This window comes from Prunus avium, chromosome 8 (genome assembly GCF_965620075.1).
Source record: "Prunus avium chromosome 8, drPruAviu1.hap1.1, whole genome shotgun sequence".
Classification (NCBI taxonomy): Eukaryota; Viridiplantae; Streptophyta; class Magnoliopsida; order Rosales; family Rosaceae; genus Prunus; species Prunus avium.
Window position 1 is genome coordinate 4,762,338 of NC_142291.1, and position 14,986 is coordinate 4,777,323.

General features: G+C 36.6%; 2 protein-coding genes across 3 annotated transcripts; both read left to right on the plus strand.

Annotated features, from left to right (window-relative positions):
* Positions 1-1,290: 1,290 nt before the first annotated feature.
* On the plus strand, positions 1,291-10,847 carry LOC110759580 (uncharacterized). The gene is made up of 13 exons (XM_021961660.2): positions 1,291-1,561; positions 1,661-1,842; positions 2,528-2,684; positions 4,326-4,412; positions 4,626-4,710; positions 4,786-4,879; positions 5,007-5,205; positions 6,843-6,920; positions 7,155-7,232; positions 7,324-8,510; positions 8,610-9,342; positions 9,419-9,889; positions 9,971-10,847. The coding sequence occupies exons 2-13, from the start codon at positions 1,697-1,699 to the stop codon at positions 10,112-10,114; spliced, it is 3,459 nt and encodes a 1,152-aa protein (XP_021817352.2). The 5' UTR covers positions 1,291-1,561; positions 1,661-1,696; the 3' UTR covers positions 10,115-10,847.
* LOC148291183 (histone-lysine N-methyltransferase ASHH1-like) lies at positions 10,026-14,385 on the plus strand. Of its 2 annotated transcripts, none has more exons than XM_088245114.1 (4): positions 10,026-10,167; positions 11,157-11,191; positions 12,577-13,051; positions 13,854-14,385. In XM_088245114.1, the coding sequence occupies exons 1-4, from the start codon at positions 10,165-10,167 to the stop codon at positions 14,115-14,117; spliced, it is 777 nt and encodes a 258-aa protein (XP_088101240.1). In that variant the 5' UTR covers positions 10,026-10,164; the 3' UTR covers positions 14,118-14,385. The 2 variants fall into 2 exon arrangements, with proteins under 2 accessions (XP_088101240.1, XP_088101239.1); XM_088245113.1 differs by having other exon boundaries at positions 10,038-10,172.
* Positions 14,386-14,986: the final 601 nt, after the last annotated feature.

Genomic DNA, 14,986 nt, shown 5'->3' on the forward strand with positions numbered 1-14,986 from the left:
TTCTCTCTCAGCATCCCACCCTCCCCACATGCACCTCTCTCTCTCTCTCTCTCTCTCGGCAACACCCTCCCATAAGAGAATATCACAACCATTGCAACCCTTGGAAAACCCATAAATGATCGTGGAATTTGCTAAACACATAAACAAAAATCACCCAAAATTGAGATTTTGTGTGCTGCGTTATGAACCAAGAATGAGGTTATTATTATAAATAAATAAATAAATAAACCAAACAAGCACATGAGAAAATTCCCCAATTTTCCAACAAAACACAAGAAATTGAAATTGAAATTGACATGAAAATGAAAATTTTCACGACATTCATTGTATTTCCCAGGAAAATCGGATCAGGAAAACACATACCAAAGCCAGTTAAAAGCTTGAAATATTTTTGAAAAATTTCAAGCTACTCCTTGGTTCCAACATATACAAACACAAACTCTATTTGACTCTTGCAAATATGAAATCGGGGCTGATGGGTGCCCAATATTTTTTATTATTTATATTTAATGTTTTTAAAAAGAAATCTTATTTTTAAAAGAAATTGGAAGTTAGAAGAATTTGACCGAAATGCCCTTCAATCAGTAAGGGAAGTTAAAAGAATTTGACAGAAATTGGGCATTGTTCGTGAATTGCTTTGGACTTGAAAACCACAAGGCAAAAATGACCAAATTGAAACTACTGGCACTTTAGGCCATCTCCAGCCATGGGCTATATCCCAAATATAGCCCTAAAATAATGCAAAACCCATCTCCAACCATGGGCTAAATAAAATTTTGGCCAAATTTGGAGGGCCACATTTGGCCCTTTAGCCCTCCAACCAGGCCACATATAGCCCACCTTTAGTCTAGGCCAAATTTTTGTGGGCCCATGCATTTGCTTTTTAAAAGCCAACAATAAAGTAAGATGATATCATAGCTGGATATATATAATAAAATATAAAGGATCCTAAAATATAGCCCTGCATGGTTGGAGATGGAAAAATTTAGCCCTGCATTATTCTTTAAAAAATTAATATTTTGGAGGGCTAAATTTTTAGCCCGGACTACATTTAGCCCTATGACTGGAGATGGCCTTAGTGGTAAAAGTGAGAGTCATGCACTGAGCAAAAGTGAATTTTTACCTATAAAAAAATACATAATTGTTAAAATTGAAAATAAATATTACTTTATAACTGAAAATTGATGCTATTAAACTGAAATTGAAGTAATAAAGATACAATATCTAGGATGGGATTCAAAATTTAAGAGAAGAAAAAAGGAAAAAGGAAAAATCGAAATTAACCTTTCACATTACCCAAAAGAAAAATCGAAAAAAGTAGACCCAAGAAGAACAGAAGAAAAAGAGGGGTTTTAGTTGAGGGAGAGAGAGGAAGAAGGCCATTTGAGATCTTCTGCTCCGAAACTTCACTATTGATTCTCAGAGCATTCTTGAACTTTCTGTCCCACCAAACACAGTGTTACGACCCGTACCCAAACGACTCACAACGACGTCGTGTTCGGCCGAAACGACGCCGGACGGCGTTGTTTCCCTCGAAGAAAAGAGGGGAGCGCAAGTGCTGGTAATTAACTGATTTTCATTTTTGCCGATTGAGAATTTTCATTCAGAAATCGATTGATTTTGACTAAAAGGAAGCGTTAAATTTTGTTTTTGCAAGCAGTTTTCATTTGTGAGAAAATTGTGCGCTTCAGAAGAGATGGAGTCAGAGCCAGAGCACACACATACTGATATTGACCAAACTGAAGAACATTGCGCGCGTCAACTGCTCTGTTTGACGGAACAACGTACTAGAGAAGAGCCACAGTACATACACATTGACCAAAATGAGTTCTCGCATAGAAGGTAAGCAAAATCTCTATCTTATTGTTTATTTTTCTTTTGCTCCTTCGTTTTTTTTTTTTTTGTTTCTAGAGAGTTAGAATTTTTAACTTGCCATGGCATTTTGCAATTGGGTTTGTGGAAATTGAAGGGCTTTGCTTGATGACTTGTCAATTTGTCTTCTGGGTTTCTCAGTTTTTCATCTTTAAGTGTTGTTAACGCAGTAATTGGCGAAGGAGACCATTCAGAGGACTGATTGCTTATTTCATTTAATTTTGAATTGAGGTTTAGGGTTTAGGGTATAAGATTATGGTTTCAAGTTAGTTTCTTTCTTGAAAATAGTATCCCTTGTGTTGCCATGGCTCAGTTAGAACTTTTACTTGCTAATCTGCTCAAGGAAAGCTTTCTATAGTTGATTTATTTTTGGGTCGATGTTTCTATAGTCGTTTGTTGTTGGTTAAAATTGGTTTTACATTCTTATTTATGACATTGTTTTGTGCGGTCATGCTAAATATTGTAAATTACTTCTCTAGTCCATGTGTAGTACAATGTTACCCAAATGTCTTCACTTCCTTACAGACCTCATCACTTGGTTAATTTTTTGGGTGGAGTTTCAGGTCATAAATACTTAGTTATTTGCATTAGCAATTTAAAATTTAAATATATAACAAGTTTTCTTTCTATCTGTCTTTTTTGTTGTTGTTGGTAGACACAAGACACAGAAGGAGGAAGATATTGCTATATGTGAATGCAAGTATGATGAACATGATCCTGAAAGTGCATGTGGGGAGAGGTGCTTGAATGTACTTACCAGCACAGAATGCACTCCAGGATATTGCCCTTGTGGTGTCTATTGCAAGAATCAGGTAAATCTTTCTCTCTCTCTCTCTCTCTCTCTCTCTCTCTCTCTCTCTCTCTCTCTCTCTCTCTCTCTTGTCTCCCACCTCATCCATAAGAGTTTGTGAATATGGATGCGTGTTTCTTGTATTTATTTCCTCCAGTTCTTTTTTCCCTGCTCATACATAAGCCTCCATGGTGTGGCCATGTGTTAATCATAATTTTGATGGTAAAAAATTGTAATACTTTTACTAATTTGTATTTTATTTTATTTTCAAAATGAGTTTGTATATGCCAATTCATATTATACTCTTGTGATGTTTATCACAATTATTGTTTTTGGTTGTGTTGTGCTTACCCGGTTTTCTTCTATAAAAAACGTTCAATTCTTTACAGAAAAGGATAAAATGTTATACATACACATGCATGCACTCCACTGCCTGTTACTAATAATTTTATTCTCACGTATATATGTGTGTACATGAAAGTTGTCTTTGCTGTCTTTATGTGGTTGTCTATGGTTTGGAAATTAGGGTTTGGCATGGAATTTAGGGTTTGTAAACTTTTATGGTTCAAAAGGGTATAGGTTGGCATATAGATGGAAATTCTGAACGATGGATACTTTTATGGGTTCTCCGGCTATTTGTATGGGATTTTTGTTTTTTTTGGCCAGTAATAAGCTTTTAGATTGAAAATATAAGATCACAATATTGGCATTTTATGATGAATAAGTAAAAACAATAGGGGCTGGTTGTGGAGTAGCAAAGAGAGTGCATCACTGTATAGGATTGGTAGTGCCTGCATATGTTTGAGATGAATTAATCATTTTTCTTCATAGTGATAAGGAAATGGACAGAAGTGATTTGCTGTTGACAACCTTAGGTTTTCCCGAGCATGATCCAAGTTATAGAAAATATTATTTTGTGCTTATGAAAATGAAAGGCCTATCATTGGGAAACAACTCAGTATATCATTTCCATGGAACATGTGCTATGGGTGAAAAGATGAATTGAAGGGTGAATCACCTATGACCATAGCAATCACTTCTTAAAAATCTTGTTGATTCTACTTTTGAGCCTTTCAAGATGATTTGGAAGTTTTGTGTCTGTACTAATGTGATTTTATTTTGGCGTGTTATCCATGGGAAAACTAATGCATGTGAGATACTCTAAAGAAGAAGACCAAATGCTTGCTCATTGCCTTATTGGCCCACTTTGTGCTTTTCTAATGCATGTGGTGTACTCTATTTGTCTTCTTACCTTTAATCCATAAATTTTTAATATTTCGAAAAGACAATCATTATGGTGGTAAGACCATGGTTGTCACTAGACGTGAGAGTTTTCTACCAAATGCGAGGCAAGTTCGTTTTGATAACAACATGATATTATTTGTAACAAAAGGATTTTTAAAGGTGGGTGGGGAGAATTACATGGGGTTGGCAATGACACTTATCTTCAATGTTTCTCTTTCATGGTCGCATCAATAACTTATCTTCATTTCTTTAAAACATTCTTTTTGCTGTATTATAGTTGCTTTTCTTTTTCCTGAAAGTATCGGGATAATGATGTACTTAGTGTGAGTTTAAGATACTATGAATCTTCAAACCCTGTTCAAATTCTGTGAAACTATTATTTACCATATTTGATGTCTCATTTATTTGCTGTCAACAGAGATTTCAGAAATGTGAGTATGCCAAGACAAAGTTGTTTAGAACGGAAGGTCGTGGGTGGGGTCTTTTAGCAAATGAGAATATAAAGGTAATACCTTACTAATTTATCTTGATCTGTTACAACTGTAAACTGGCATCTTGTTCTGTTATTTATCTTTGGCACTTTTGTTTGGCTCCACTGAGAACATTGAAGCTTTATATGTCTATGATTGAACTATAAATCATTTATTTATAGTTTGTTTATCTGTTGAGTGAATTTTTAATCTCTTGTAAGCCTTTTAATTTGCTCTGTACAATGCAGGCAGGGCAATTTATCATCGAGTACTGTGGAGAAGTGATATCATGGAAAGAAGCAAAGCAAAGATCTCAAGCTTATGAAATTCAAGGTGATTTAATAGACTTATGAAATATATGTTTGTATTTATTTTGAAACTGTGTTCAACGTTTGTGCCTTGGTGCAGGTCTCAGGGATGCATTTATTATTTCTCTCAATGCCTCTGAGTCTATTGATGCCACTGAAAAGGGAAGCCTTGCTCGATTTATAAATCATTCATGGTGAGCCACATCAGGCGGAATCTAATTTGGGGAAATGAAATATCTTTAGAACGACTAGCTGTTATCTCTTGTTTCTTTCTTACTTTCCTTTAGTTGAGAATGAGTTACAATACTTTAATGTTTTCAGCAAACCAAATTGTGAGACAAGAAAGTGGAATGTGTTGGGGGAAATTAGGGTTGGAATATTTGCAAAACAAGATATATTGGATGGAACTGAGTTGGCATACGACTACAATTTTGAATGGTATGGGGGTGCTAAGGTTCGCTGCCTCTGTGGTGCGCCGAGCTGTTCAGGATTTCTTGGGGCAAAATCTCGTGGTTTTCAGGTAATCATTTATTGAAAGATGAAAAAATGTGTCAGTTTGATCTGTGTTATACAAGTTGCATAGCTCCACATTACCTGTTTCCCTATTATAAAATTGTCTGGATATTGTATTGCACTGCCCTAGAACTAGCTGATATCTCAACTTTAAAGGGGCTGTTATCTAGGAGGTTGGTGAAACTCACAATTGAATGAAATAGAAAATTAAACATCTTGCCTTGGATGCATAATGCCAGTGCCTTAATCTTTCAAGTTAACTTTTTGTTTTTGTTTTTATTTTTGTGAGCATGATCCCATTGTTAGTTTTGAAATCCTTTGCCTAATGACCTTTCTTTGGAAGCTATCAACTCTAAGGATCATAAGTACCGATTTTATAGTGTAAAATGGTTTTAGGGATTTGTAGTGTCCATTGGTTTGCAATCGTCCTACAAACTTATATGAGGATTTGTGTCCGAAGGCATAGTGCTCAGAGTTTAGAGGCTTTGTCTCACTCAGCGAAAAGAAAACAAAAGCTTAAACTTAAACATTTTAATTGTAGGCTCTCCTCCCAGAGACACAACCTGAAAATGCCTTAGGCATACAAGTGTTTTGCAGAAATTCTCAAAGGCCTAAGCCTTTTTGTTGAGGTGTATGCTGTATAAAACTCGTGTCACTTTTTGTTGACCAGTTGCTATTTTCATTTTTCTTGATGCTAATAAAGAAAAAAGGGTTTTCCAGAGATCAAGATACTTCGTTTAGGCTCTTAAATAAGAAAATTTATATAAGTTAGGTGTTTGGCAGGAGAGAAATATGGTTTCCTGTACTTTTCTGCTTCGGCAAGACTACTAACAACCTGATGAATAAAATTTTATGGTCGATCATGGGCCAGTTTATTGGGTTTCTTAAATGGTTTTGACTTTTGCCAAATTCGGGACTCAAATTGGGTTGTTTTTAACATGTTGGAATGGACTAAATGTGGGGTTGTCTATTGTGTTTAATGGGTTTCTCATGGACTGCTAAAAGCGTGACTTTAAAATAAGGGAGCTTCTAAATGCACTCTTCGATTTGATCAGTGCACTCTAAGCTTTAATAACTTTTTTAATCACCATTGTAACCTTTGCAATGACTAAAACGAACTTAATACAGTTCTAAAGGGTTTCCAATTACCATAGCTCACACCCAAGCTTATACCCACCCTACCATCAAGTCCCAAACAAAAACCCTCTCACCAGCTTCAGAATCATTTTTTTCTCACTCCATAAACCCCAATCATATTAATTCGACCCATATTGAGTTTCCTTGGTTGGAGCATCAAATCATCATTTATGACGAGTCAGTGAGGATGGAAAGGTATGTTATTTGCCACATTAGTTGAGTTTTATTTATTTATCGTTCTTTTGTGCTACTAAAAACGGGGCTCATGTTTTGTTCGGCTAACCAGAGCTGAGCACCAAATGTACAGTGTGGTTATGTGTGGCCAAAAAATGTTCCTCAAGTGCTGCCGAATATGGCTGCATTGTACATTTGGTGCGTGACTAAAATTGGCTGCACATCAACATGAAAGTGGAGCCAATAATAGCCTCAGAGTTTTCTCTATGTGATGTATTCTCTAAATAGGACACTAACAAAATTCTTCATGTAAGCTTTCTTTCTCTAATGCAGGGGGAAACTTCTTCTCGAGGTAGTGGGGTTGGCTCAGAATGTGCGATGGACTACACGAGTGAATTTACAATGAATGAGGTAACTAAATTTTTTGCTAAATTGCCAGTTGGCTTTTTTGTTAAATCGCCAACCAGCTTTATCGTTAAGTTGCTGACTGACTTGATCATTAAATAGCTTTGGTGTTTGGTCAAAATTTCCTTTGCACCAACATGGAAGTGCTGCCAATAATGACTGTAAAGTTTTCTCCTGTAACGTATTCTTGAACTGAATACTAACAGAATTCTTCATTCAAACTTGTTTTTGCTAATGCAGGTTGATAATTCTACTCGAGATAGTGGGGTTAGCTCGGAATGTGTGATGGATTACACAAGTGAATTTACTACTTATGAGGTTACAAACTTGATCGTTAAATAGCTTTGGTCCCAATAAAAGTCATACGTATATTTTGGATACTTACACACTAGTTTCTCTTGTTTTATAGATATTCAAGACTAGAGAGTCCTTAATGCAGTGGGCTCGTGAGGCTGGAAAGAGAAATGGGTTTGTTATTGTGACAATACGATCTGATTTGGGGGGTAAGAGTATGAAACCAAGAGTTACATTAGGCTGTGAGAGGGGTGGAAGATTTAAGGAGAAGAAAACTAAAGTCAATAAGGGTGCTAAAAAAAGATGTGGGACTGGCACGAAGAAGTGTGGGTGCCCTTTCACATTGAAGGGGGAAAAGTTGGCAAGTGGCAATGGATGGATGCTGAAGGTCGTATGTGGAGTGCACAACCATGCATCAACTGAGTATTCTGAGGGGCGTTCATATGCAGGGAGGTTGTCGGAGCAGGAGACTTCACTCTTGATAGACTTGTCAAAGAGTTTAGTACGGCCCAAAGAAATCCTGAGCACTTTGAAGCAAAGGGATGAACTCAATGCTACAACCATAAGAACGATCTACAATGCACGCCAAAGGCAAAGAGTTAAAGAGAAGGCAGGGAGATCTCAAATGCAACAACTTTTATGTAAGTTGAATGAGCATGACTATGTTGAGTGGCATAGGAGTTGCCCTATGTCTGGTAATGTGCTGGACTTGTTTTGGGCACACCCTGTGAGTTTGGAGTTGTTGCGTGCATTTCCAACCATTTTGATGATGGATTGCACGTACAAGACTAATAGGTATCATTATCCCCTACTAGAGGTTGTAGGCATCACATCAACTGATATTACATTCTCAGTTGCATTTGTGTTTTTGGATTCTGAAAAAGAAGATAACTATATATGGGCGTTAAGCAGATTGCGTGGTGTGATGGTGGAGTGCGCTATGCCAAATGTTATTGTCACTGACCTGGATTTGCCATTGATGAGAGCCGTTGAGGTAGTATTCCCTACAGCTAGACACCTTTTATGCAAATGGCATATTAATAAGAATGTGCTGTCCAAATGCAAAAACTTGTTTGAGTCCAAGGAAAAGTGGGATAGATTTATAATGAAGTGGAATGTACTTGTGACATCTCCTACGGAAAGTGATTACAAACGGGAGCTAGCAGTGTTACAGAGCGAATTTAGTATGTACACTGAGGTCATGGAGTATGTTATAAACACATGGTTGAATCCTTTGAAGGACAGATTTGTGTCAGCTTGGACGGACATGATTATGCATTTTGGTAACGTTACATCAAACAGGTAATTCTTGAAGTTATAATATAATTAGTCATGCAATATTACATCACTGGTTTAATATGAATTTGTGTTAACCTGTTGTATTTTTTTATGATTTAATAGGGCTGAGGGTGCACATTCCAAGCTTAAGAGGGAACTTGGTTTGAGTCAGGGGAATTTTGAGGGTTCTTTTGAAAATATACACTCTCTCATCGAGTTACAACACATTGACATAAAGACATCTTTTGATAAGTGTTCGACAGTCGTGCAACATAACTTCAAGTCTTCAGAATTCAAATATTTGAGAGGAGTTGTTTCTATTTTTGCATTGGAGAAGGTGTCATCTCAGTCCAAGCTAGCCGCCTCAATTGGTGTTGATGCTTTGGCATGTGGTTGTGTCATACGCCGTACCCATGGTCTACCTTGTGCCCATGAGATTGCAGAATACAAGAGGGATTGTAGGCCAATTCCTCTCGAGTCTCTTGACCCCCATTGGATGAAACTTGATTTACTGCCTCCTAGTTCTATTCAGGATTCCATGGATGTGAATGAGTTTCCGGAGTTGAAGTTGCTTCACCAGTACTTTCTGGAGGCAAATAAAGACAATAGGTTGATGCTAAGGAAAAGAGTGAGAGAACTTGTAGCACCTTATACAACTACTCTTGTTGAACCAGGAATAAAGTCTAGATTACGAGGTCAATTGAAGGAGAAAATTGATATGTCCAGTCGACGAGACCCATATGCATTTGAATTGAGATCTCCATCTGTGGATAGTCACTCACCTAGCTTCACAGGTGATACAATGGATGTTCCGCAAAATTTTACACATAAGAAAACGGAGCGAACGAAGGAGAAGGTAATAAAGATAACCCATTACTAAATTGAAGATTTTATAGTTACCCATTTATACATAACAATTTATATTCATACAGGTGTACCGGACATTGACGGTGAAAGGTATTTTGTATATTGATGCATTCCCAGTTGGATTGAGGCCCTTTATTCAGCAAGTCAAGGATGTATGTCATGATGGTCACTGCGGGTTTAGGGCAGTTGCTGATTTAGTGGGATTGGGTGAGAATGGATACTTGCAAGTGCGTAATGACTTGCTTACTGAGTTGTCTTCATATTCTGCGCATTATGGCGAGTTGTATGGCACCACAGACAGAGTTCGTGAGTTAGCACAGATACTATCATTCTTTGATGAGGGTAGAGCGCCATTTGACAGATGGATGACGATGCCTGACATGGGTCATCTTATAGCGTCATGTTATAAGGTTGTACTTTTCCACTTGTCAGCTACTCAGTGCCTTACGTTCCTGCCGCTTCGATCAGCACCAGTTCCTTTGCCAACACGTAGACACATTGCCATTGGTTTTATGAATGACTGTCATTGCGTGGAGGTATGATAGCAATAATTTATGATGTGTGCGGTTTTATTGTAGAAAGACATTTTAGATTAATGTAACATATGTTTCTTGTAGGTGTTCTTAAGGCCAGGGCATCCTGTGCCTCCTGTTGCATCTGATTGGATCAGATGTCATACGCCAGCAGCACAAGGATGGGACTCTTTGTATACTAGTTGTATTTCACGCTTCAAATCTCTTGTCAGCTCGGACCAAATCTGACTTGGTCAGGTGTATGTCACAAGTTCAAACTGTCTCAGAACACGCTGAGGATGGTAAGGTTAGATCACATAAATGCACCCGAAAAGAAGGAGAGGTGATGAAGTGGATGTTGCTCCCAAATCCCACCATAAGGAACCCAAATTACCTACACAAATAATGGCAACCAATATTTGAAATGATATACATACTTAAAGGGAAAGTGATAAACCTAATAGTATGGACAGAGGACGTCTCATACCTCATCAATTACGAAAGCATCCAACTCCTCTCTTATGCTGCAAATCATTCATAGTGGCAGCTTTGACAATATCCAATGACACACAAGCGGTTTGTCTGAGATATGGTTCATGTTACAACATGTCTCAAAGAGCAAATAAGCTTACATTCTCACACCTCTAAAAGCTTCGAGTGTCCCGCTGTCTGTCTAATACCACATCTGGTTACGTGCCCCAAATGTAAATACATGTAGTTGGGGGACGCAATTCCCCATAATTGCCATCTCATCTCACCGAACTCCATAAGCATATGAAACTAGATTATGCACACTCGTGTACCACTCTTATCAGTGAAGATTGTACATCTCAACATACAACAAATATGCTCTCGTATCCTGATTGTGCACATATCAGCACAACTGAGAATAAATGAAAATCCTCTAAAACTCTACATTAATTTCTATTGGTCCCTCAATCAGTTGTGATTTGAAATATAAAATCTGCATACTTCCAACTAATTTCTCTACGTTGTACGGTTTTTCCTGTCCTATGTATTTTTAATTCTGTCCTTGTTTTGTAGGGCAGGTTTTTTCCCATCTGATTTCATTTAAATTCTTTGCAGTTAGCATTCTGCATTCATAGGATTTCTGGTGTGCGTTTGCTGTTATTTTACATTTGCTCAAGATATTGTTTTGCTTCTGACTATTTATTAGTAGCAGTTATAATTGTACATCTTTAGAATTTCCGGTGTGTTTGATGTTAACTTTCTTTTGTTCAATAATATTATTCATCACGGTGTTTAATGTTATGCAACTTTTTCCAAACAGGAGGATACTTACCTATGGGAAGACGATGATGACAGGTAACGTTTATGCGTATACCTTAATGCATTTGTCTTTAAAAGTTTCGTTTTGTGCCGAAGTGATCTACTGCAAGCACTTGCTTGTAATTTGGTTATTAGTTTCATATTTTAGTTATTACCCTACTAAATTTTGTTCCCTTTGGTCTAGTTCATCTTGATTGTGTAAGAGGTTACCAATAATTGGCAATCTAGCACTGACATTTCTTTGAAGCTGTCGTGTTCTTGTGCCCTGACACAATGCTTGACCCTGCACGTGGTCGTGTGTGTATTTTCTCAACACTTCATCACCACTTTCCCAATACTTTCCTGACCAAGTTGAGGCGAAATTATAATATTTTTCTTAAGAAATTGTAAGAAACTTAGAGGATGTTATGTATGTTAATGGGAGTCTTTGGATCCAAAGTTATGGTGGGCTGCTTATGGATCTACACACAAAATTCAAGCCTTAGCTACAAGTTGACTTAGCCAACCTTGTCTCAGTGTTCGGAGATATATTTGAGTGCTTATTCTCTTATGTTATTGTTATTTTTATGTTAATATTACTATACTACTTAGGGGGCTAAGACGTAAGTGTGTTTTATTATTGGATTGGATTTATTCTGATGTAATGCTTTATGTTGAGTTAGGACTTTGGTTTTACATGCTTTCAATGAAATTTTTGACCATTAACTTTAGATGAATTAGTTACAAACTAATTATTCATGCATAGAGATGAAACTAAATTTTAAAACCCCAAAACCATATTCACTTACTTTCTGTATTCATGGTGTGTGGTATCTTAATTTGGTAAAATTCGTAATGAGTGATGTAGTGTTATGTTGCATGTTGGTGTCTACTTCATAGTTTATAATTCTCTTCTTTTATAATTTTTTTTAATCATCAGTAGTTCTATAGTTTGCATATTTTGCCTTGTCCATCTCTTTATGTACCTTTTCTCTTCTTTAATAAAATATGTTGTGTTTCCTACAAAATGTAACTAGTTTTACCTTGCTTAACTCTTCAGCAATTTAAGACATTAACTGATCTACATGGAAAGAAAGAAATCTTCAAATGAGTTAAGTTTTGTAGAAGACTTCATGAATCAGATGAGTGGATCAGTTGCAAGTAGTTTCCACTTCTCTGGTGGGGCTGGTGATCTTGTTAATTTCAGCAAACACGTCTTAGGTTTTGTTTTCCATTTTGTGGCCTATGTGATTGAAAGGTGTAGGTTTATGATGCAGTTTTATGTCGAGTATATCTTTAATATCAAACTAAAATCTTTCGAAAAATTGCACACCCACTCTCATGTACACATGCATATTTAGAGATCTTATGTAGACTTGTGCATTCCTTTTTATGATTTATCTGTCATACTTGAGTTATATTTAACTGCCTGTTGGTGTCAGGTATTCAGTTGAGAAAATTCCGCTCTATGATTCTGCAGAGGATGAGCCTTCCTCGAGGCTCTTCAAGACTGTCAACTCCCCAAGTTCTGAATTTGATGTTGATGGGATGATGATCAATGTCAATGTGGATTCTGGACATCAGTTGATGTCTACTGCTCTTGTTGTGCAATCACTTGATTCTGTTCCAATGGAGGGTGTAGTTATGGAGGTAAAAACAGAAGTGAGTGAGGAGAGGAAACTTTATTCACAAGAAAATCAACCACCTTTTTCAAGAAAGAATGCAATGATATCTCGTATCCGCAGTAATACTGCATGTCGTAACTATCACATTGGATCAGGATCCATGCCAAACAAAAGATCAAAACAATACTCTAATGGAAAGGTGAAACATGGTGCACAAAAGCAAGTTGACGCCAAGTCTTTTGCTTCGCTTTTAGCATCAAGGGAAGCACAAGAGGAAATTTTAAAATATGAGGTATTTGTCTTTTCATTTTTTTATTAATCTGTTCTATATATAGATGTGTATGTCTTATAACATTCAGCAGACCAAAATGCGATATTATTAATAATTATCAGCTCATCTATATAATCATCTAAGCTTAGTTGGTATACATACGTTTTATTTTCAGTTTAAAATTATGTATAAATCTAATGACCAATAAAATACCCCAGCAGTTAAAAGTAGCCATAATATAGTTTATACTTAATATATCAAGCAAGCATACCTTATCTCGTGTGATGTTAGCCAAAACAAAAAAAAAACAAACAAGATTGATAGCATATGATAGTAAAAGAGCATGTGATTTTTGGTGTGACCATCTAAGGTAGTACTGTCCATTATTTCACAAACCTTATATTAAAAAGATATTGGGTTAAGGTAGTAAAATACTGTATAATTAGAAAAGAGAGATCTGGAGCTGCCCAATAGATAAATTAGAAAAATTCCTGCAGCACACCGCCCTTTGGCATCACACTGAAGGTGCCTTGAAATCTCTCCAAGCCAACCTGTGTTTTCACACATTAGCAGGAATATAATTTACTTAATGGAATATCATTTATTTATTTTGTATAAATTTTTAATCTTCAATCCCAATTTCGTGTACATAAAAGTTGTATATAACAACATTTGTGCCTGAAGTATTTTCCTATGTCATTGTACGCTATTATACTGTTTAATATTTCAACTGAAATGATTTTATTATATGCTATTAGCGCCTGGCACATGATTTTATTGTTACTATTGTTATCAAATTGTTGACGTTGAAAACTTTCTTCAGTGTATGAAAAATGATGCTGCCACTCATCTTGAATCTTTATACAATGAGATACGACCTGCCATTGAAGAACATGAAAGGGACAGCCAAGACAGCGTAGCTACCAGCGTAGCTGAGAAGTGGATTGAAGCCTGCTGCTTGAAACTGAAGGCAGAATTCGACCTTTATTCTTCCATTGTTAAAAGCATTGCCTGCACTCCACGAAGGGGCCAAGCTGAACCTTATGATGGCAACAATGAGAATGAAATCAATTACCTGCAGAGCTGATCTTTGTTCTCAGCTCGTTCATTGGTTTGGAACAGATACATTTGGATAAAGCTGCATCAGATCGAATTGTAACCGTTCAGTCTATTTTAGAATCATTAGATTTACACCATGGTTCTGGGATTACTGTTCCATGTTTAGTATTTTGATGTATTTCTAGAGATCTTTCTTTAAAAAGAAAATTATTCGGGTTTCTTGGTATGTTTGGACTGCATAATGCTTTAACTAAGAAATGAAAAAAGGGTTACAATACAAACACCCATTTTTCAAATTGCGTTTTTACAATGTGAAATGGTGCTTTTTCTTTTGGGTTAACTGTCAATCTATCTTCTGAACTTGTACCCTACTTTCAATTTGCACTTTGACCTTTTTTTTCTTGAAAATTAAGGATACGAATTATTTTTTATCGCCAATACCCCCCTACTGTCTAAACTTTTTGACATCCAATAGTCCGTCAAATTGTCATTGTTCAAAAGGTAGTTTCATCTCTCCACCCTAATAACTCCACGCAGCCCCTTTTCCAATCACACAAGTCGTCGATTTAAAGAGAAATAAGAAAGACAAAAGTCACTGAAGGGTCAATTTGCACGACCATTACTAAAGTAAGGTTTGTTTTGGGGAAGAGGAGATTCGACGATTCAGCACTGAACATATTATTTGAAGACTGAGGGTTTCAAATCGGTGAGATTCTTGAATACGGGCTTTGTGGATTCAACGAAATATGGCTCCGATTATGCGTAGCAGTGGTCGTCCTCCAAAGTAAAGTAAGTCTTTTTTTTTTTTTTTTTTTTCTCTTTTTGAATCATTGTGGTCCAATGGTGTTGATAGAATAGTGTTTCTTATCTTCCTTCTGTAAAGTAGTTTGGCTCAAA

Coding starts and splice junctions, on each gene's coding strand:
- LOC148291183 (XM_088245113.1), top strand. CDS start 10,128: ATGTCACAAGTTCAAACTGTCTCAGAACACGCTGAGGATGGTAAG. Junction 11,192..12,576: donor TGGGAAGACGATGATGACAG/GTAACGTTTATG, acceptor TGTTGGTGTCAG/GTATTCAGTTGAGAAAATTC. Junction 13,052..13,853: donor AGGAAATTTTAAAATATGAG/GTATTTGTCTTT, acceptor AACTTTCTTCAG/TGTATGAAAAATGATGCTGC.
- LOC110759580 (XM_021961660.2), top strand. CDS start 1,697: ATGGAGTCAGAGCCAGAGCACACACATACTGATATTGACCAAACTGAA. Junction 4,413..4,625: donor TAGCAAATGAGAATATAAAG/GTAATACCTTAC, acceptor TGTACAATGCAG/GCAGGGCAATTTATCATCGA. Junction 5,206..6,842: donor CAAAATCTCGTGGTTTTCAG/GTAATCATTTAT, acceptor TCTCTAATGCAG/GGGGAAACTTCTTCTCGAGG.